The following is a 20924-nucleotide window of genomic DNA, read 5'->3' on the forward strand; positions in this document are numbered from 1 at the left end:
AGAGAGAGAGAGAGAGAGAGAGAGAGAGAGAGAGAGAGAGAGAGAGAGAGAGAGAGAGAGAGGAGGAGGAGAGGGAGGGAGAGACAGAAAGATAGAGCTTGCGGAAACATATTGGAAGGGAGGATTCGACCTTGCAGGGGGAGCAAGTGGAGGCGGCAGCTAGAGTTCGGTAGGCCTCGCAAACGTGTCGATTGGACTGATAGTTCCAAACATGTAAAGGTGTTCTTCCTGTACCATCAACAGCCATGGCGATCTTACGATCGGCTTTGAGAAGTGAACAAACAACTTGTGTGTTTCCGCTGTCACACGCCACATGAAGCACATTCCACCCCTTCCAGTCCTGACAAGTCACATCGCATCGCAACTCTAACAGCTTCTCAAGAGATTCTTCATCTCCCGACAGGCTTGCTGCATGCAAGGGGGTGCGACCCATCGCGTCCTGCTGCAGGAGCGTGTTGGAGGTACAAGCAGAGAGCCACTGATATCTCATCTGCAAGCTCACGTCCATGCTCAAGTTGGCTGGCAAATTCCTTGCCATCGTCCTTGTCGCAAATTCAGTATGTTCTTTGTACATAAACCCGATCGTCGCTGCTGCGTTGAGATCGCAGAAATCATTCAGAATCTTCTGCATGATCCCAGCTGTTTGGCTCCGATCAGATTCTTGAAGCGATGAGAGGAACGATGAATTTTTGCCGCTGTTCCCGACTTCATGAAAGACGTCTATCTTGTACTCTAAAATCAAATTCAAAATTTCGAAAGACTGTTTAAGAGCTGCACATCGTTGTCGGAAACCCTTACCCCCATGCTTCCCCACTTCAGTGGAGTCTTTCTTACTCTCCCTGTTCTCCCTCATCAACTCATCGAATGGTTTCAACGATTGGGCTCTCTGTAAAGCGTTGAGAGATGCCAAAACTCGGCATGCGATGGTATGAGTAGTGCTGGATGACAGTTCAAACTGAACTCCATTTCTCGATTGGGTCGAAATTTCCTTCATCGCATGCATCATGTCCTCGAACCATCTCGGGTCACCCATGAGACAGCAAACATCAAGGGGGTTTCTGCACCAGATGGATGGACTGTACTCTGATTGTGCTGATGCCAACATCAGGCTTTTCACTCTATTGAGATCTCGAGCTGTAATGGCATGAACTAGCTCATCATGGTTGCTTTCCTGCATCCTGCCAGAGGAAATCAAACTTCTCATGTCATCCAACTCAGGGACAAATAGCATGAAATCACTGAGAAGTTGCTGCGAGTTTGTTCTGAGGTCATTGTACAATGGAAGGAAGACACGATTGATCAAGAATTGACCCTTGATTGTCCTTTGCTTCAGCTCAACTTTCAACTCCATCAAAGTGACGATGATCATCGACATCATAAGGAGCGTGTGGCACGAAGACTTGTCATTGATGCAAACCCGCTTCTCATACATCGTCATCAACATCTCAATACAGACATAGCTTGCCCATTCCATGTCATTCATAAGAAAGCTGTGCTCACCCCTGACTCCATGGGAGACAGGAGTGCACGTTGATGACTTTGCTGTCGAAGGGACATCCTGTTTTGAGTCGTCACGAAATGTTTGCTTCCATCCATCCTTTCTACAGTTCCAAGGAAGATTCAGATGTACAAATTTTACGAGCTGCATGCAGCCTGAAGGATTGCTCCTCACTCCCGAACTCAACATCCTTTCACAACCTTTCACGATGCTCAATGTTCGAATGTTTTCAAATTCTTGAATCCAAGAAACAACTTGTAGAATCTGCAGACAAGCATCTTTGGTACTCACATCGCTCATGTCTGTCATAATCTGAGCAGCACAGCGTTTGCAATCCCCCTGCAGCTCAACTTTGGAATCCAACAATCGACCCAACAAATCTCGTCTTGGCTTCTCGTACCTCTCTTGCAGAGTCTGTTCCAGCATTGCATTTTTCAGCATCAAAGAAGTTTTTGATCGTCCATCGTTCAAGATTGGCAACAGGAAAGATCTCACAACCTGCACATTCCTGTCGTCAAAATCTTCATGTCTATTCTTTGACCCGAAACAATCTAAGATCGCATCCTTGCCAAACTTCTGTTCAAGGAGCTGAAGGATACGCAGCCACAAGGTCAAGATCAAAGAATCCGATGTCTCACTGAATGTTCCTTCTTCATCTCTCTTCCCGCCAAGTGCGGAGAAGATTACTACCAATTGGATCGTCAACGGTCGAAAGCAGTGGTCTGGAATGAAGCAGGAGACCTCTTTCCAAGTCAGGTCGTGGAAACTTCCAGGAGAAGTCTCTGGAACGAGAGTGGGAGCTAAGGAACCATCTGCTCGAGGAGACAAGGAGCGGAACAGATGATAGCTCGCCTTCCGATCCAGACATTCAACCCTGTGGATTTTGACCACATAGCCATTCCGCTCACAAAGTTCCTTTGCAAGGCAATTACAAGTGATCACGGCCTGGATATGAATGTTCACTTCCAACCCTCCTTTGTTCTTTGTCTTTCCACTGAGTCGACCTATCAAATCACTGCGAGCGTTAAGAACCGCTCTGCCGAAGATGATTTGCTGCATAGCATTGAGACCATCGAGAAACAACATCAAACTCCCCTTTCTATCCAAAAATGCGGTGAACAGTGATGTCAGAATGTCACACAGTGACATCTTGATACCTCCCCAAGCTCGAAGCTCGAAGTTTTCTCTCTCGCACATCTCATAGAACTTGTTCAGCTCTGAATGAGGCAACAAAAAATCATCGGGAGCCGGATTGCATTCTTCCATCTCAACCATCAGCGCCTTGACCAGATTGCAAGTGTTTTGCAAGAGAGACATCGATCGTTGAGGTGTGTACGTGACATAGACCGTTCGCATCTTGCGAGAGGCTGGGGGAACTTCAACCCTCCCCTTGAGTCTCCTGTTCACCTCACAATGCGCCTGCTCCACGAGGTGTGTCTTCCCTGACCCCATGCCGCCAAGAACAACATGTATTGGGATCTTGTCTATGAGTGTCCTAAACGCATCTGAGACAACATCTTCCTTGATCGCGTTTCTTTGGTCATCGTGGATGAAGCCCGTCCGTACTATCTTCGTCCCTCCCCCTTCAGATCTGCTGCCATCATTCCCATCGGCGAAATAATGGCGCCGAGATGTGTACCTTGTATGTGTCCTCCTCCTGCTATTTTCCGTCCCAACCATACTGCCAGCGGACTGCATGTCTTCTTCACGCTTCAGGTCTCCATGCCGTTGCGACTGCCGGTCCTGGTTACAACTTTGTGGGACTTGATTCCGCCCTCAGCTCAACACCTCGAAGAGCAGCAGGAAAAGAAAGGATCAGGACAGGACGAAGGACTTCATATCTTCCAGCTTCATGCTGAGAAGAGCAGGACGAGGGAGGCAGGGCGACGCCATATCCCTCCTCCTCCGCCCTCCCTCATTGTACCATGTTGAACCTTGCGCTGCTAGTTTGTGAGTGTCCTGAGGCAGACTCCCTCCATTACCACCCCCCTGGGTGTACCCCTACACATTTCTATTATACCACCTCCGACATGTTCTTGCCGCGGAAAAGTACCCTAACTTTTACACAAAAAACCACCCTTCATCATGGGAAACCTCAGAACAAAGTCCTACCCCTACCCCTCAAAATATCACCCCACCCTATTCGTATCGCGCGCCTTCCTCTGAGACACCTCGTGAGCCCCTCATGCTCCCTCCTTCCGCTTCTTTCTCCTCCCCCGCTCCCTCTCCTCTCCTCTCCTCTCCTCTCCTCTCCCCCCTGTTCCTCTCCTTCTCCTTCTTCTTCTCCGCTCCTTTCCGGTTCCTCTCCTCTCCTCTCCTCTCCTCTCCTTCTTCATCCTATCCTCGTTCCTTCCTCCTCCTCTCCTCTTTCCTTGTCCCTTCTCTCGTCCTCCCTTGTACTTCCTCTGATTCACATCGACCCTGTCTTTGCCTTGTCTGCCGTCCCGCGCGCTACTTATTCCTCATCGCCATGACACCTGCTTACATTTACACATCATTGCGCATGTTTTTCTGATGAAATTCTATTATAGCCGTGTTCAATATCTATTTTCTCTTTCATGGCTTTTTCTAACTCATAATCTCAAATATCTCTTCAGCTCTCCATCAACTTGCACACAAATTTGCCTGCATTAACTACATTTTCACGTGTTGGATGCTGGCACTGCGGTGTAGCTTACAGACATTTTGCTATGATTTGTCTTTCGCTCTTCTCTACATAATTGTCCTGCTGAATTCAATCCACCACATTGTCGTGGTTGAAGATGCTTTTCTGATGTTGTGTAAGACGAAAACAATTACAGCTTCAGATTTTTCAGTCGCTTGTGTTTATCGAATTGCATTAAGGCTTTTGCTTCAATGTTACAATGTTATCTGAATCTTTGAAGTGCTTTCCTGTCCGCGAGGTTTTGATCATTGTGGCAGATGGCAGAGGATGACTTCTACCTTCGGTATTACACGGGGCATCAAGGAAAGTTCGGCCACGAATTCTTGGAGTTCGAGTTCAGGCCTGACGGCAAGCTGAGATATGCAAACAACTCCAACTACAAGGGAGACAACATGATTCGAAAGGAAGTGTTTGTGAACGAAGGAATCCGTGAGGCTCTCAAGAAGATCGTGGCGGACAGTGAGATCATGAAGGAAGACGACAACAACTGGCCCATGCCTGACAAGGTTGGACGGCAAGAGCTTGAGGTGAGTGCCTGATCTATCTCATGACTGGGGCTGATCTTTCCTACTTGATCAGATCGTGCTTGGTTCGGAGCACATCTCTTTCACAACCACTAAGATTGGAAGCTTGCTGGATGTCGAAGACAGCAAGGATCCGGAGGGACTCAGGGTGTTCTATTACTTGGTGCAGGACATCAAGTGTTTCGTGTTTGCCATTGTGCAAATGCATTTCAGAATCAAGCCAATCTAAGTTGCGGATGAATTTGTGATGACTGAAGCTGTACAGCACAACCTCCCCCACATGAGAGAGCATTCAACTCCATGTGGTCTGCAGGAACTCAATATCTTGACTCAAGTTCAGCTCACATCTTGTCTCGCGACGATCTGTGTTCCTTTATGATGAATTTCAAGTTAACAATAAATTCCGAGAGATAAAATTTGTTACAGGTGCCCGCAACTCACATCGACACAAGACAGTTAAGGGAAAAGTGTTAGAAGCCCTTATGGCCTTTACATGTCATCTGCCTTGTAAGCCACCATCGCATCGACCTTGTGCACCTGCGACACATTCAACTCTTGCACGCAACAACGAGTGTATTGTTTCACCTTGGTACTGAAGCTGCGCAGGCGGACCTCCTGTCCCCAGAGGGTCAGTGAGGACAGACAGCGCAAAGAGAAGTAGACCTGTTGGTTGTTGATGTACTTCGGGTCTGACTCCTCCCATGTTTGTGGCACTTCCACATTGCTGTCAGTATACACCTGTTTGCGGAGGAGAATGTAAGATTCGATGAGAGTCCAGGCAGAGACACAAACAACCAGAAGGTCAAAGGTGCAGGCATCCTGCAGCAGGGGAAGGAATGTGACACTGGCGGTGATTTGCCTGATGATGGCCTGGAGGAGCAACCGTTTACCGCTGAAGTCACAACAGGTGAAAGGACTAACCTGGATCTCGTTCATGATGTCCCGCTCCGACTTCTCGAACTCCTTCTCCGGTTGTTCGACCTGAGCAGCTCAATGACATCTAGACATGCGACTGGGAGTCGATAATGATCACCGCATCCTTCTCCGTTTCGATGTCAAAATTCCATCGTTCGAGCACCTGCGATTTCTTTACAGGGGGTTCACACTTGGTAACGATTCCTGCACCTGCTGTGTCTCCAATGAAGTGATCACCAGGACAAGCTTCTGCACGTTGCCCGCATACAGCCATTCTGTGAGGAAATTCTCGTTACAAATGCAACCAGATGAACGAATGGCTGCCAAACCTGAAAGCTGAGTAAGAACCTGCTGCAGGTATTTCTGCAGTCCAGAATCGTTGGTTACAAGCATCTGCAGAAATCTTCAAACACAAGACTGCTGCTTGTTTTCTCTATCACTTGCAGGCCATACTTGTTGACCTTTGCAAAGCTTTCAGGAGGATAAATTCCCCTCTGTCCCAGGAATCAGCACGGCCTCCTACCGACGTAAGGAGATGGCGTACCTGATATAGAATGCTATTGATGCTGTATCCAAAAAATTCCGTGACGATTTCTGTGGATCCCTTCAAAGTGATTGTGTTCTTCGCGGCCTGTTTCCCTGCTGTGAGTGGGATCCGCCATTGCATCACTGTCATACCTGTGCCTGACGCATATTGCTGACGGTAGTGCGACTGAAGAAGAGCATCATTGGAATCTATCACGCAAACAAGCAGAAAAAAAATGGAAGAAGAAGAGTTCGACTATCAATACATCTCCAAAATCCCAGACTACCAAGTTTCTCCTTCTAGTTTTCATCTGGTGACTTCCCGCTCACGAGCTGAGGGAGCTTCTTGAGAGCACTACAGCTCAACTCTAAGGCACTATCCTCATCTATCTCCTCCCTCCAACAGCTCACGCCGGACCCTGTATCCTACCCACGCCTGCCACCGCATTGCGGCAATTCAAAATGATCGATTATAACTATAACAGTAACGTCTTGAAACGGTCGCAACAACCGTCATCCTAGACATCTGCTGGACATCCCTCCTTCAGGTTCAGGGGCAGCTGCCCTGTAGAATCATGGCAGGCGGGCCCGGACAAAAACTTCGCTTCATGGCTTCGAAGCGAGCGGCGCCGGCATGGAGGAGAATGGAGAAGGAGGGTGAGAGGACGTCGTTGACTCTCCTGGTCACTCTCGTTTCATCCTCATAGCGCTATTCTCCTGTCCATCTCCTCCCTCACACGTTGCTGCCAACTGCTTGAGCTCAAACGAGCGCAGGTCTGGTCGCCTTGGTGGTTGTGTTGGCCGTGGCCATGCTGGCGTTCGGCAAGGCGAGAACTTCAAAACCCGAGCAGGATATCACTGAGCTCTACATGCCTCGACCTGGAGGATCCAAGACTCTCTCCGACGGCAAGTCTTCCTGCCATGGCACTTTGCAGGATCCCCTCATACACCGCAGGACGAAAGATGCCTTCGCTGGGTCTGGGGACATGGTTGAGCAAGAGAGGAGAAGTCAGGGATGCGGTGCGGGAGGCCATTAAGATGGGCTACAGGCAAGACGGCTACTGCTCTCCTCTGCTACTCTCCTTCCCATCCTCAACCTTCCATACACTCAGGCACCTGGACGCCGCATGGATTTACGGCAACGAGGACGAGGTCGGCAAAGGCATCGCTGATTGCATCAAGGAAGGAATCGTGCGCCGAGAGGATCTCTTTGTCACCAGCAAGTTGTGGAACACGTTTCACGACCCTGAAGACGTCCCCAAGGTTCGGGTGCCGGGTTGAGGTAGTGGAACTGTTGAAAGGAACGTGTCTACTCCAGGCTCTCAATGACAGTTTGAACAAGCTCGGCCTCGAGTACCTCGATCTTTACTTGATCCACTGGCCTCTCGCCTTCAAGAGGTGAAAGCTGCAGCCTTTCGCTCCGTCGTGACTCCAGCACAGGAACGCTACCTCAGCCCGCGGGGCGAAAATCCCCGAGTCTGACTACGCAAAGATCCCCATTTCAAAGACATGGTAAATCTCACTTCGCAACAGAAATCCACGGCAAGGTCGTCGGCCAGTGAATGTGCTGCGCGCAGGAAGGCCATGGAGAAGCTTGTTCGTGCTGGATCAGTCAGGTGCCTTCGTTCGAACAGCACTCGGGTGTGCTGACGTCATGGACTTTCGTGAAGATCCATCGGAGTCTCGAACTTCGGCATCGGGGGGCTCAAGAGCTTGTTGTCAAGGTCCACCATCAAGCCCGCTGTCAACCAGGTGATACACCAGCACCCTCTCCCAGTCGACCTCAGAGGCATCCCATGCACCAGGTTGAAGGGCATCCGTACCTCGAGCAATGGCCCCTGCTCAAGTTTTGCAAGGAGCAAAAGATCGCTGTGACTGCATATTCTCCCTTGGGGAGCCCCGGAAGGTATTCCTACACCTGCAATGGCAGCGCAGTCATCGATCACTCCAACAGAGATGTCAAGGCTTCAGGAGAACCTCACCTCCTGAGCGAACCATCGGTGATCAGGTGTAACTTTGACTCCTGCTCCTCGGGGCTAAAGTTTTCTTCCTCCTTCCTTTGAACGTCGTTCAGGATCGCCGGAAGCCTCAACTGCACTCCAGCACAGGTGAGATGCCTAAGGCTTTTGTGAGGCGCATTGAAGAATTCGCCTTCAAGGTCCTCTTGCTGTGGGGTTGGCACCGCGGCACCATTGTACGTCAAGGGCCTGCTGAGCGCTTACCACCCATGACTTTCTCACGAAGGTCATTCCAAAATCTGTGACCAAGAGAAGACTGCAAGAGAATCTGGAGGTGTTTCAGGACATGCTGTCTGGGAAGAAAGCACTGTCCAGGTTGGATAGACTTCCACATGTACATCTAGACCTTTTCTGAACCTTCTTGTAGGGACAACTGGCTGGAGTTGAACAAGCTGGACAGAAAGTATCGCTTCGTGACAGGAGAAAGGTTCCTTCGAACAGGTCAAACGGTAGAAGAATTCTGGGAGCAATCTTAAGACTCTCGATGTGATTGCATCAGCTGTCTGGATCCCAAACTCTACAGGAGCTTCTGCTCTTTCTCTGCTGAGGCAAACGAGAACGTCTTGTCGGCATGCTTCGGGACAATGCAGCTCCACGGTTGTTGCCGTCCGTTCTGAAGGATAAACAAAAGAATCAGGCGGGGAAACAACCGATGGGCAAGCAGGCGACTCACAGAGAGCTTCAGGACTTCGCTCTTGACGTTTGTCAACATGTCTACATACGGCCCCTCAGCTCCGAGCATCGAAACAAGGACCTTGGTGAAGAGAGAGATCATGGTCGGCGATTCAGGGAAGAGGGTTCCTGAAGGCTCGTGGCTGTAGAGCATGCAGAGACTGGAGTCTTCTTGAAGCACCTCCTCCAGGGCGAGCTCCTGCTCGATGGCCCCTCCAGCAAGCAGTGGGAACCAGCTCTCCTGCACCCCGTCCATGCTCCCTTCCATCACTTGAAGCCTGTTCTGAGCCATGACGGGAGACTTCTTGACGTAGGAGGCAGGAGTTCCCGGAGGCCTGAGATGGGGAAGGAAGGCAGCAGGGAAACGATTGTCCCAATCGTTGAATCCATCCTTCCATTTGCCGCAACCTGAAGGCGCCTTGATAGCTGGCGAAGCTCTGAAGACATCGAGGAGGATGAAGCTGAGAGTTCCTTTGGCAGACTGCAGCGGGAGGATGACATCGTCTCGGAGGCACACAGCGTTCGAAGGAAACTTGTAAGACATGGCGAGGTGGTCCGCCTTGCCCTCTGCTGGGATAAGATAGTTCTTACCGTTCACGTGTCTGGCATGACCGGAAAAGTAGAATACAACAAGATCGCTATCTTGCAGGCTTTGCCCACATTGCTTGATCTTTTCTTTCATCTCTGACTTCCTTGCATCTGTGAGCAATGTTGTTTGAAAACCGAGATCCCGCAAACGACGTGCTACAGACTCCGCATCCCGTCTGCAAACATCCGTCGAGGACTTTCCGGGCCCGATCGCATTCCCTATCACCAGCGCAAATTTTCGAACTCGCCGACGCACCATCTGCCTCTCGCCTTTGATCGTCGAACGCAAGATCCCAGTCTTCCTCTCCTCCTCTTCCAGCGCTCTTTCCCTTCGCTCGTTCTCGAGCAGACAGGCTGCCTCCAAAACTCTCCTTACTTCACCTGCGCGAGAGACCTCGTCCAAAGGCGTGCAGCCCATGGCGCTCTTGATGGAGAGATCGCTCAGGTATGGCGGCAGCGGCAGCGCTGGAAACCTCTGCATGCACAATCGGTACAACTGACCCACGTCATCGTACAGCCAGTCAGAGGGATAGACGTGCTGCAGTCGAGTTCGAGCGTTCCCGTTCCTCGTGCTGTTCGAAATCAGCTGCTCCACCTGGTTCGACCACGCCGTCTCATCCTCCAGCAGGCGGGCCATTGTCATGCCGCGATCCTCCTTAGCTTCCATTTCCTCGTTGTCCAACGGGTACGAGGGTCCTCCGAGCAGCATACAGACGATTTTGATATCACTGCATCTCATGTCATCCAACAAGGACGTCAGGAGAACACGTTACCAGCCAGTCGTGGTCGCTGCTAAGTGCAACGGTGTCCAGCTCTGTGTTCGTGTACACGCGCATGGGTCCGCATTCCTCTCGAGCAGGACACGAACTGTGCGCGCATGATTCTTCTGCAGAAACAGAACAAGTGAGCTAGCATGCATGGAAGGACGGGCGTAAGACCTGCACAGCAATATGCAGCGGGGTCCTGCCTCGAGTGTCCTTCGAGTTGACATCAGCTTGGTTGTCGATCAACAGCGTGCAAGTCTCATGTTTTCCGTATTCTGCGAAAGTAGTTATAGTCTCATGAGAGGATCCTTCCTCTCTACACCTGCTGCCAGAGAGAGCGGTGTTCGACCATCGTAGTTCTTCAAGTCCACGTTAGCACCAGCGTCGATGAGCGTTTGTACCATTTTCAACTGAAACAAACGCATCAATGACGTTGCAAGCTTGCATGCCTCCATCAATGTTCAGACACAATGGCAAGTTGATCTCCTCATCTAGAATCGAGCATGACCTGTCCCTTGATGGCGGCAAAGAAGAGCGGGGACTGTCCATCTTCGACCCACGTCTGGTCCACAAAAACCTTGTTGAGGTTCATCCCAGCCGACGAGTCCTGCATGTCCTCATCACAACCTGCAATATCATCATCTCTAGACTTTACCTTCGCTAGCATCGTCCTTGCAAGATTGTCGTCTCCCTGCAAACGTTGCTCAGCCGGGTCTCGTCGCAGGAATCCGGCAGGCACCTTCATCGCTGCAGCATGCAGCTTATTCCTGTAGAGCCATGAGGTTCTCATTTCTTTCTCCATCTTCTGCATTCTCCTCTTCTCCCTGTCCCTTGCCAGTCGCGCTGCTCTGTGATCCTGTTCCATGCCCTCACCTACCCCGTCCTGCATTGCCCCAACTCCGTCTAATAAATCGCATCTCTCTGAATTTCTCCCTCAAATTTCCTTGTCAGAATTCAAAAATGTGCCCTAAATTCCAAGATGCTGTCTTGAAGCATTTCAGTATTATGAAGTTTTGTCTCATAAATTGAAATTTTAACTCAATCGATTTGAACACTTTCCGTGGGATGGCTTCTTGGGGGCAGCAGATTGCATTTACCCCTCTACCTATCGACTGTCAGCATTCCTGACCTCTGGCAGGGGAAAAGGGCGCCATGGGGGCAGGGAGTTCGGCGAGGAAGGGGGCGAGACGAGCAGAGGAGCAGGATAGATCCACTCGAATGAAAGTGCAGAAAGTCTACAGGGGTATCAACAACCTTCCTGGTGTCGGCCTGTACGACCCGGCCAAAACTCACATGTCCCCGGAGAAACATGGAACAGAAGGGCGACGGCAGGGCGACTCCGCGTCGGTAATCGCGCCATCGATCGCAACGGCATGCTCCGTGAGGTATGCAAGCTGTTGCCCATCATTGAAGTTCTGTCCAGCCATGTGCGCAGCTAACGCTGTGCTCGCAAAGGAACATTGAAGTAACGGAATTTTACCTCGGAGGAAGGAAGACCCCTTGCTGTATTATCCTGGGAGAGGAGGTAAAGAAGATTTACTCTGTGTGGGGTCTCCTCCAGAGTCTCTCAGACTTCCAATCTTCTCTCTATGAGTGTTGTTGTTCTGCTCTGAACTGCTTCTTCATGATCAGATTGAAAGCCAGAGAAATATACCCCTTTGCGCACCGTCGTCAGGTATATCCGCGGCAATCTGCACGATACCAGGGTCTGATGGGCCTGCCAGATACTTGGAGTAGTCAGGACAATTGAGGATGACTCAGACAGAACAATTGTGCTGAAAGGAGCTGCTTTTCATCGTTCACCGACCCCTTACCTTACTTTGTGTCAGAAGTGTTTTTTTGTTGTAATTTATGTAAACAAAACTTTGTTGTCCTAAGAAAAAGACCAGTCTAGATATTGCCCAGTCCTGATCGTGGTTGCAAAGAGTCTCTAGACTGGACATTTCTAATTTGAAACTGTTATAAGCACATTCTCTAGAAACATTTCCAACTGGTTTCAATTTTCAAAACTACAGATACATCTACATGAAAATCGGCTACAAACAAATACAAAGATGCTGAGGGAGGCTAAAGTTTAACGCAGTTCGAGGAGAGATTGTGAGGCATTGTCTTCCAGCACAGATGCTCCATTGGAGCAACAGAACTTGGGGTTCGATGTCACTCCGTCCCTGGCTGAGAATCTGTACTACAAATCAGCCTGGTTGCGAGCAATATGAACATTTACCGGGCAAGCCAAGGGCAGCCACACCTGTGACATCTGGGAGCTACTGATGGTTGAGACATTTCTTTGACTCCATCGTGCTCTTCGACAGAAGAATGGTCAGCGTCGTGAGATCCATGCGGTATTGGCAATACCAACGATCGTGATGTAGTTTGGGAAGAAGCGGTCATACACATACAGGTTGTTCGGCCTGCCGGTCTCTGATATTCCCTCTGAGATCTGGCGCATTGGAGACGAGGTCAGCGATCCCTGCCTGGGGCGTTCCACGGCTCACAATCAGCTCGCAGCCCACGAAAGGAGTCCTGTCTCTTCCCTCGCCCTGACCTCCCGAGCCCTCGACCCCCATCTCCAGCTTGAAGGCATTCTCGCGTAACGATCTGTCAAAGAATCCTTGTGCCTGTGTCTCGATCAGCATTTCCAACTTCCCCCACTCCTCCCCGACGCACTTCCTCGAGGTGGGCTAGAGTCATGGCCAGGTGCTCGAAGCACTTGTCTGCTAGGATGCTCTGAGACCATGAGGATCGCTCAGTGGACATTGCAGCAAGCAAGATCTCACAGAAAGATCGTCGGCTACAATCAGAAGATTCGGCATCTCCTCAAGGTCGTGTATGCCCGCCAGCGCTGACCTGGGTGTTCCAGATGCGGTTTTCAAGGTTGGGATGCTCCAAGGCCAAGAGACCTACCGCAGATCATACCCGCTGTTCACGAACTTGATTCCAATTCTCTAATCAACCTGGTAAAGTCCAAGTATCTTCACTCGTGAGCATTCTTCTCACCTTCAGAGCTTTCTTGCAAAGTTTGCGCTGCTTTATATTAGCGTACATGTAATTACGCTTCCGCCTGAAAAAACATGGCGTCATGGTCTCTGATGACTATTCGCATTCTTTTGGTACTTGGTGAAGAAGATTGAGTTGAATCCTCTGAGAGCAGCGTTGTAGGCATACTGCATCAGCAATGCCATCTAGTTTGTGGGTCACCCCCTAACAAACAACAAACAAGGCAATGCGCACCTTGCACTCCTCGTCGGCACCTGCGAGGACGAGTCCGCGAGGTCGCATGGGATCGATGTTGGTTTCCTCATCACAGACTCTTGGCGCGTCTTGCCCGAGCATGAGCGCTACTACCAGCTCCTCCCACCCTCCCGCCATTTTTCCTGCCATTTTTCGGAGAGGGTAACTATGGTCCTGTGAGGGGATGAGGGTAACTGTTTTTCACCGAAGAAAAACGTCAAGCGCGCAATTGTAACGACAACAATGGCAGGCGAGGAGAGGAGGAGAGAAGCGCGAGGAGAGGCGGGTAGACCTGCGTGAAGGTCCAGCAAGGAGAAAGGGGCGAGGAGAACTTGGTAGCTACCATGAAGACACAGCTGCGGAAGTACAGTGAGGGCAGCAACTCGTTTGAAGACCAGGAGGGCGAAATTTCAGACGGAGCTTGGAAGGTGAGCACGGAGTTCTGATCTGAGAGCCTCTGGGCTCTTCTAATGTCTTCATTCAGCAGTTGGAGCAACGGCAACGAGAGATCCTGCGGATGCACGATGAAACTGCAAGGAAGCTGGAGATCTCGATCAAGAAGAATGGTCTTGCGTACGAACAACAGGGGGGACGGAAGGGATCGGTCAATGTGAAAGGATTCAACTTTGCGACTGATCAACGAGACCTGGACACGAGAACTCAATCTCGTCTCCAGCACTTGCACGATGAGTGGCAAAGGCAATGTCCATTTAAACCTAAAACTCGAAGCGCAGCTTTGAATGGTGTTAGCTTCTCGAAAGGGGACATGTATGATCGGCAGGTCGATGATTGAGATTGGATGATTGTCTGCTGCTGATGGCCTAACAGGTTGCATGGAAACGTCTGAAGGACGAACGTGTCAACAGACTGAGAAAGGTTTCAAGTTCCCCGTCAACCCCGTCGTTTTCTTAACGGCCCTTTGAAGGAGAAGCAAGAGAATCTACAGCGCGATTGCACCTTTCAACCAAACAAAAACTCAAATCGTGAGATCATGGTAGATGAAGATCAGGTGTTGTCTATCATGGATGAAAGGCTTCTCCCATTGATTGTTGCCTCTCGTCGTTTCGCAGATAGTTTCACGTCTGTATCGACAGGGTATTCGGAGGCAAAAGAAAAAGCAGAATGAGCTTCGACAGAAACTAGATGTACCTGAGATCAAACTTTATCAGACACTGTTTTCTCATATTTATCGGAAATTTTTACTTTTTCAGGAGGAATTCGAAAAGATATGTACATTTCAGCCGAATGGCACCAATCCAGACATGCAAACTATGAGCAAAGGTCATCATTACAGACCGCACTACATGGCTCCTTTGCATGTCGCTCCTCCTGTGAAGTATGTCAGCGAGTGAGTAGTCCTGTTGTTGTTTTCAGTTGTTGATTCTGCTCGCAGGCGCGAGCTTGAGGATCTAAGAGAATGTACATTCCATCCAAGGTGTTGCAATTCTTGCCACTTTGGCTGTGTTACGAGACAGCAATTCGCAGGGTCACAGGGGTGACCGATGAGATGCTGCTAGCAAAGCAATACATAGCAGAGCCAGGTTGCTCGCTTGCTCTCTGCTGCCTTTTCTTTGCTTCACCATGATTTATGTTGTGACCAGCCTGGGTCCGACTGTCAAGGGTGGATTCAACTCGTTTTAGCGGGTCAGAGAAGGTTTCAGAGCAAGTGATGGCATTCTAAAAGACTGCATGCTTGCTCTCCTGACGTTGGATGTGGTGCAGAATAGTGGCACGAGCCTAAAGAGCTTTGCGAGACCAAGTTCAGCTCCTCCTCGTTCAACATTCACTTCAGGTTTTTTTTTGGCAGATCAAGCTCCACCATCGTTGTTCTTGACCCGTGATTGTTAGAGCGGAACAATCCTACCAAGAAGTCTCCCCACTTACGGCCGAACTCCAGTCACAAGGAGCAGACGAACGCGGGGGACAAGCAGGAGAGCTACAAGGAAAGGCTGATAGATTCTCAGCAAGAGAGGTCGCGGATGAGTTTTGACTCGATGCTGGAATATCTCAACTCCATCTCTGAGCCTCGGGCGCGGGCAGAGAAGGAGAAGAAACTGAGGACAGACGATGACGACGCCTTCCTAAAACGGCAAGAGGAGTTCACGAAACTGATGGAATGGAACCTCAACGGTTTCGCTGAATCTCCTCAACGAAAGTCTGGGCCTGTGCGATCCTCAGCACAGCACAACAAGGAAACCTCGAAGAACCCTGCTACAGAGAAGAAGAAGCAGGGCAAAGTCGCGATACGGGGCTCATACTCATGGGTGGAACAATTGCTTTCTGGTTCTAAGAGTTTGCGCGAGAGCAAAGTTGGCATCAGGTCGAAGAAGGGTGAGGCCGACTTCACGGCGAGGGAGGAGAAGAGGGTCGACTTGGCTGAGGGTATCAGGAAGGAGAACTCGTTCCTCGAGCGAGTGGAGAACTGGCGGCTCGAGAGGCAGGAGAGGATGAAAGATCTCTTCATGAAAGTGAAGAAGGAGCACACGTTTAAACCCAAGATCAACGCACGGAGCATGGTCAAGTCACCTCGTTCGTTGCAGGTCCGAGACTCCCCTGACAGAGGACCAACTGATCCCCCAGCAGGAGCTCTCAGAGGGTGACCTTCGCAGGAAGATGGAGATCCGGGAGAACCTGGGTCTGGAGCAGCTGGAGAAAGAGGTCTATCCCTTCAAGCCCTCCATCAACCAGAGGCCAGCCGAGGTCCTCCTTCTCCTTCTCCTTCTCCTTCTCCTTCTCCATCTCTTGAGTGATGCACATGTGCAGAGCTGCCTGAAGGTCAATCAAGAGCCCGATAGCTATGTGGAGCGCATGCGGAGCCGCCAAAAGACGATGCAGGTTCCTCGCCCATGCTCCCTTCCCCTCCAGAGCCTCGTCTCTGACGCGGACCTGCCATAGAAACACCTGGAGACTATGAAGGAGGAGATTGAGCGGGAGAGGATGACCGAGTGCTCTTTCCAGCCTCGCATCATTCAGGTGCCCCTCCTGGCTCGCAGCTGGAGTCTAGCTGACCCAGTAGTGGCAGCCTCCTCAGTTCGTCTCGAAGATAGCTGAGAGCAGGAGGAGACTCAAGTCTTCGGCACCTGACGTGAGTCCTGGTGGGGAGGCAGCACGGACTGACCGTCAGCAGGCCTCTCGCTCATCCTCCAGCAGGGACTGGAACCCATCGGTATCGACCGTCGAGGGAGGTCCAGAGAGGACCAGGTGCTTGCCTTGAATTCCCGTTCTGCGCTGAGATCACCGTTGCCCAGGAGCCCCAAGAGGAGTCAGACCGTGCTGCACAGCAGCAGTGCAGGCTCCAACAACTCGATCCTCCCGCAGTCCGCGGAGAGGAAGCAGAGGAGGAGTGCGCTGCTGGCGGCCGCTTACAGGATGAACTTGGGGATGGAGTCTTCCTCCAGCAGCGATGATGAATGAAACCTAGACCTCCGCGCCGACCGTTGACCGTGAGAGGGAAGGCAGCTCGTTATCGCCCCCACTCCCTCGAGTCCAGGAACTGGCCGTCATGCGCCAGCTCAACCGAGAGCGGGAGGCCCGCACACTGGTCGCAGGAGCACCTTACGGAGGATGAGAGAAGATAACGGCACGCGTGCTGTACCTTCTTGCCGGACGGAGGGCGATGAGCTTGCGATTCGTCTCCTCGTGGTCGCCCATGGAGCAAGTCATGCCGACCTGATCCTTCAGTTAGCGTTTTCCGCCTTGCCGCATAAAAAACACCAGGAGGAGCTTGCGAGGAGAGATCTCAGCTGCTGCATCCACCGCCTCCTGCAGGTTGAAGTGCGAGAAATGCTTCTTCTCGTCAAGAGCGTCGAGCACCAGGACCTGCCCGCTCAAATCAGGCCGGATCTCTGCGAACAGGCAGGATGGCTCGCCTGCGGGTGCGGAGAGTTCTTGAGAGAGCGGAGAACTTTGGAGGGGATGTGGCTGACGTCCGAGATGTAAACGAATCTTTGCCTGGTCGTTGCTGTCAAGAGTGCTCCGCCTCCTCCCCTTGCTGCCATACTTGTCCGACTTGAACTCAAACCCCAGGCTGATCAAGCTGCCTCCATGTAGGACAGGGAGCGGGCGGACCTTCAGGCCTGAGGAGAAGAGTCATGGTGACTGTTTGCTCCAGCCATGAGAGGTCAGGACCTTCACATCCTTCCACCTCGAACTCTTCGTCTGAGATGATGTTCCACCTGATCCTTGAGACGAACCTGGACCCTGAGTCGGAACGGTTCTTGCTCTCTACCTCGAGAGCGCTCCCCGTACCAGGCACCAGATAGCTTCAAGTCGGCATGAGCGATCTAGATGGGTCACAGAACGAGACCTCTCACCTGAACCTCCGCTTGACCTCGTCGAAAGTTGCCTCGTTGAGATAGACGGGGAGAGGGGGGAAGTGTTTGAGAATGACCCCGCTCTGCTCTTGGAAGTCGCGGATGTCATCCAGTCCATGGATGGCATCGGCATGACTGTGCGTAAGGAGCAGGGAGTCCAAGGAGCGAACGCCGTGCTGAGGTAAGAACCGCATGCAATTCTCCCGCATCGTCTTCCCCGCGTCCACCATGATGTGCCGGGGTCGCCCGTCCTTGTGCCAAAAGCGCAGTAGGATGGAGACATTCCCCCTGCGGTTCTTCGAAGACTCCCGCATGGCGTCATGGCAGACATGGCACTTGGGCATCGATGGGTCAGGGCGGACGATGCAGCCAATCTTGGGTATCCCTGTAGAGACGCCGGTGCCAATGAAGAGAACGTCGAAAGAACCGGGAGGAGGAGGAGGAGAAGGAGGAGAAGGAGGAAGAGATTCAGCCTGGGAGAGTAGTGAAGAACATGGGTCAAGGAGGAGGAGGAGGAGGAGGAGGAGGAGGAGGGGGACTCTGCCTGGCCGCATGCCAGCAAGGTTCGCTGGGCGAGTTTGCCTGTGGTGGTGTTTTTGCAAAGTTTTTGCAGGATCGCAGGGGAATGAGGGGGGATGAGGGGCAGGATTTACATGGAAGGCATGGCGGGAGGAGGGAGTGGACGATGGTGAGAGTCTACCTTCACGTGGAGGGGGAGGAGCCCGAGTTCACCCTCCCGCTCTCCCTCGAGGCCTCTGACGAGAGGACAGTGGATGAGTTCAAGTGCGTCCTGCTCAAGGAGTACAACGGAAGGTTCGGGCGGTCGCTCGACCCCGCCGGGTTCTCCCTTGCGACCTCAAACCAGAAGCTGCTCCCGTCCTCGGAGCGTCTGTTTGCCCTGGCCAAACGGAACCTGGACATCTTCCTGGTCCCTCGGAAGGCGGAGGGGGCAAAGGCAAAGTCGCAGCCTCGTGTCAAGGCCCAGGAGGTCAAGGCGAAGGATCGGAGCGGCAACGTGTCCTCGACTCCTCCCCCTTCTGCCCACTCGTCCTCTTCTCCTGCTGCGTCTTCATCCTCCCCAACTGCTGCTGCTTCCTCTCCCCCTCCTCTTCCCAAGGTTGAATCGCAGAAAGCTGAACCACCAAAGAAGCGATGGACTCGACCTGTGCTGGCGGAACCCAAGTTAGAACCCCAGGCAGAGGAATGGCTTCGCAACTCGCTCAATGTGGCGGAGCAGCTGAAGGCGAAGGGGAGCTTGCGACAGGCATGCATAGCCTGGAAGAGCATCCTGTCGGTATGTCCCAAGCTGGAGTGCCTGGAGGGGTTGGGGAGCGCAGAGCTTTCATGCAAGCGATACGACGAAGCGATCGAGTATTTCAGTAAAGCCGTGGCGATCGGAGGACCGAAGCTGTCCTACATGCGGTCACTCGGCTTGGCATGTCACTGCAAGGGCGAGTACATGGAGGCGTTGACCTTCTTCACCCGAGCCCTTGAGATGGTCAAGAACGAGCAGGACAAGGAGGCCCAGGAAATCAAAGTGCTCATGGGTAAGTCCCTCTACGCCAGCGGCGAGCAAGAGGCTGCGATCCAAGTGTACACAGAGATCTTGCAGAAGCACGAGGACAACGACCTGGCGCTGCTGGAGTACGCCAAGGCATACATCGACCGGAGGAGGAGCGGCGAGGCCCTCAGGATCCTGTTGAGGGTTCTAGTGCACATGCCTAACGACAAGGAGACGCGGAGGCTGATGTCGGAGATCATCAAGGCGCCGGGGGGGATGAGCATCTTGAAGACCGAGCTGGGAGAGGCGGCGAGCTCGGGCCCAGCTCTGGCGTTCATCGCGACCCTCATCAAGGATTATGGAGCCGTGGAGGAGGCGGTACAGCTGTACTACAGCGCGCTGGAGAGCTCACCTGCCATGACCGCGTACATCCTCAACCTTGTGCACACGCTGGAAGTCTGCAATCGGTACCAGGAGGCGCTCATGATCTCAGTCTCCTTCTGCCAGGAACAGCAGGCGATGGCCATCGGGGATCACTACACCAACGGGGACGTCGCCGACATGCTCAAAGACATTGACGATCTCTTCTCCCCTGCCTACAAGCTGCCGCTCAGCAAGGACCCGCATCCCGGCATCTTCAAGACGGTCGTCTGGATCCCCAACCACGGCTCGGTCATCTGCAGAAAGGGAGAGGAAAAGTCGCTGGTGGAGAAGGGAGAGGGAGCTTCGACCGCCCTTCCCAGCCCAGCAGCTCCTGCGCCGGAGGCGAGCAAGCAGAAGCTTCCTCCCTACAGTTCTGACGAGTTGGACCTCCTCGCTCTTCACTTCACCATCGTCAAGATCCTCTACGTCACAGGCGCTCTGGCGAGGATCCCCGACCTTGTCGAGCTGATCGAACCAGCGAGGAGGGGGTGGGACATGCACCTGACCAACATCCGCAACGAGCACGCGTACTACTGCTGTGTTGCTCAGCTGATGGTGGACATCCCCTGGCCTTATCCCTCCTGCAAGGGCGAGATCTTCGTGGCAGGAGACTCCCACTGCCTCTCCACCGCCTGGCAGGTCCTCAGCGTCCATGGCTCCTCCGTGCCGCTCGTCCCGAAGCTGGTGACGGGCTTGAAGTGCTGGCACCTGCGCGAAGAATCTGTCTTCTTCCCCAAGAACAACTTCTACAACGTGATGGCCTCGATCCCTGACGGAGCTAGCGTCATCTTCCTCTTCGGCGAGATCGACTGCAGGGAGGGGATCCTCCGGGCTGTGGAGAAGGGAGTCTACGCTGACCTCGACGAGGGCATCGCCTACACCATCGGCGTCTACACCTCAGCTCTCCTCCAACTGCAGAGCCAGCGCAAGTGGAAGGTGTTTGTCCAGCCCGTCGCTCCTGTCCTCAACGAGACGCGCGAGGTTGTCAAGCTCTTCAACAAGAAGCTGAAGGAGGAGGTCACTGCCCTTCCCTCCTTCCGCTTCCTCGATATCCTTGACGACCTGCTCACCCCCGACGGCAAATTCTTGAGCCCCGAGTTCGAGATGTGAGTCCGGATTCTCCTCCCCTTCCCTCGTCTCTCCTCCTCCAGCACTTCCCCTTCCACTCACTCCTACACCCGTCCTGCTCCTCCCCTTCCATTCCCTCCCCTCCTCCTGCTTCTCTCCTCTCGCTTTCTATTCTCCTCCCTCTGCCTCCCTCTCTACGATGATGCTCACTCCCGCAAT

At 52.4% G+C, this 20924-nt stretch overlaps 9 protein-coding genes across 9 annotated transcripts in view; 4 read left to right on the top strand and 5 right to left on the bottom strand.

Moving 5' to 3' along the window:
* The window catches only part of GUITHDRAFT_103365 (hypothetical protein), a gene marked incomplete at both ends in the record, with an annotated part of 13537 nt that extends 10341 nt beyond the window's left edge, over positions 1-3196 (bottom strand). The window contains one exon of the mRNA XM_005837698.1: positions 131-3196. Coding sequence (XP_005837755.1) covers positions 131-3196 — 3066 coding nt within the window. The remainder of the gene's footprint in view (positions 1-130) is intronic.
* A 1222-nt stretch (positions 3197-4418) lies between these two features.
* GUITHDRAFT_151072 (hypothetical protein) lies at positions 4419-5103 on the top strand (the record flags this gene model as incomplete). The annotated part of the gene is made up of 2 exons (XM_005837699.1): positions 4419-4690; positions 4743-5103. Coding segments are annotated over 2 exons (446 nt in total), but the record flags the coding sequence as incomplete, so codon positions are not given.
* Positions 5072-6316, bottom strand: GUITHDRAFT_151073 (hypothetical protein). The gene is made up of 11 exons (XM_005837700.1): positions 6281-6316; positions 6147-6233; positions 6043-6096; positions 5932-5995; positions 5813-5877; positions 5721-5765; positions 5609-5668; positions 5483-5557; positions 5351-5425; positions 5273-5302; positions 5072-5224 (listed from the first exon to the last, which is right to left on the bottom strand). Exons 1-11 carry the CDS (start codon positions 6293-6295, stop codon positions 5177-5179), a joined length of 618 nt encoding a protein of 205 aa, XP_005837757.1. The 5' UTR covers positions 6296-6316; the 3' UTR covers positions 5072-5176.
* Positions 6317-7090: 774 nt separating this feature from the next.
* Positions 7091-8966, top strand: GUITHDRAFT_157250 (hypothetical protein; the record flags this gene model as incomplete). The annotated part of the gene is made up of 9 exons (XM_005837701.1): positions 7091-7176; positions 7240-7390; positions 7446-7525; positions 7798-7879; positions 7933-8135; positions 8202-8235; positions 8286-8321; positions 8372-8460; positions 8897-8966. The coding sequence occupies 9 exons, from the start codon at positions 7091-7093 to the stop codon at positions 8964-8966; spliced, it is 831 nt and encodes a 276-aa protein (XP_005837758.1).
* A 595-nt stretch (positions 8967-9561) lies between these two features.
* On the bottom strand, positions 9562-11066 carry GUITHDRAFT_161714 (hypothetical protein; the record flags this gene model as incomplete). The annotated part of the gene is made up of 8 exons (XM_005837702.1): positions 10909-11066; positions 10825-10860; positions 10678-10776; positions 10492-10579; positions 10344-10444; positions 10179-10291; positions 9787-10133; positions 9562-9581 (listed from the first exon to the last, which is right to left on the bottom strand). Exons 1-8 carry the CDS (start codon positions 11056-11058, stop codon positions 9562-9564), a joined length of 954 nt encoding a protein of 317 aa, XP_005837759.1. The 5' UTR covers positions 11059-11066.
* A 1177-nt stretch (positions 11067-12243) lies between these two features.
* GUITHDRAFT_103370 (hypothetical protein) lies at positions 12244-13538 on the bottom strand (the record flags this gene model as incomplete). Its single annotated transcript, XM_005837703.1, has 10 exons — positions 12244-12349; positions 12418-12472; positions 12525-12609; positions 12665-12787; positions 12837-12896; positions 12947-13016; positions 13074-13114; positions 13167-13230; positions 13284-13351; positions 13401-13538. 10 exons carry the CDS (start codon positions 13536-13538, stop codon positions 12244-12246), a joined length of 810 nt encoding a protein of 269 aa, XP_005837760.1.
* A 206-nt stretch (positions 13539-13744) lies between these two features.
* On the top strand, positions 13745-16814 carry GUITHDRAFT_103371 (hypothetical protein; the record flags this gene model as incomplete). Its single annotated transcript, XM_005837704.1, has 16 exons — positions 13745-13828; positions 13885-14181; positions 14229-14276; positions 14326-14409; positions 14612-14748; positions 14794-14835; positions 14886-14941; positions 15002-15066; positions 15123-15192; positions 15249-15940; positions 15984-16100; positions 16164-16235; positions 16296-16373; positions 16423-16485; positions 16528-16601; positions 16649-16814. The coding sequence occupies 16 exons, from the start codon at positions 13745-13747 to the stop codon at positions 16812-16814; spliced, it is 2145 nt and encodes a 714-aa protein (XP_005837761.1).
* A 49-nt stretch (positions 16815-16863) lies between these two features.
* On the bottom strand, positions 16864-18057 carry GUITHDRAFT_103372 (hypothetical protein; the record flags this gene model as incomplete). The annotated part of the gene is made up of 6 exons (XM_005837705.1): positions 16864-16954; positions 16996-17069; positions 17115-17476; positions 17529-17593; positions 17649-17683; positions 17731-18057. 6 exons carry the CDS (start codon positions 18055-18057, stop codon positions 16864-16866), a joined length of 954 nt encoding a protein of 317 aa, XP_005837762.1.
* A 341-nt stretch (positions 18058-18398) lies between these two features.
* On the top strand, positions 18399-20747 carry GUITHDRAFT_103373 (hypothetical protein; the record flags this gene model as incomplete). The annotated part of the gene is made up of 1 exon (XM_005837706.1): positions 18399-20747. The coding sequence occupies one exon, from the start codon at positions 18399-18401 to the stop codon at positions 20745-20747; it is 2349 nt and encodes a 782-aa protein (XP_005837763.1).
* Positions 20748-20924: the final 177 nt, after the last annotated feature.

The sequence above is a fragment of the Guillardia theta genome, assembly GCF_000315625.1.
Source record: "Guillardia theta CCMP2712 unplaced genomic scaffold GUITHscaffold_13, whole genome shotgun sequence".
NCBI lineage: Eukaryota > Cryptophyceae > Pyrenomonadales > Geminigeraceae > Guillardia > Guillardia theta.

Coding starts and splice junctions, on each gene's coding strand:
- GUITHDRAFT_151073 (XM_005837700.1), bottom strand. Junction 5,996..6,042: donor TCAACAAGTATGGCCTGCAA/GTGATAGAGAAA, acceptor AGATTTCTGCAG/ATGCTTGTAACCAACGATTC. Junction 5,878..5,931: donor GGTTCTTACTCAGCTTTCAG/GTTTGGCAGCCA, acceptor ATTTCCTCACAG/AATGGCTGTATGCGGGCAAC.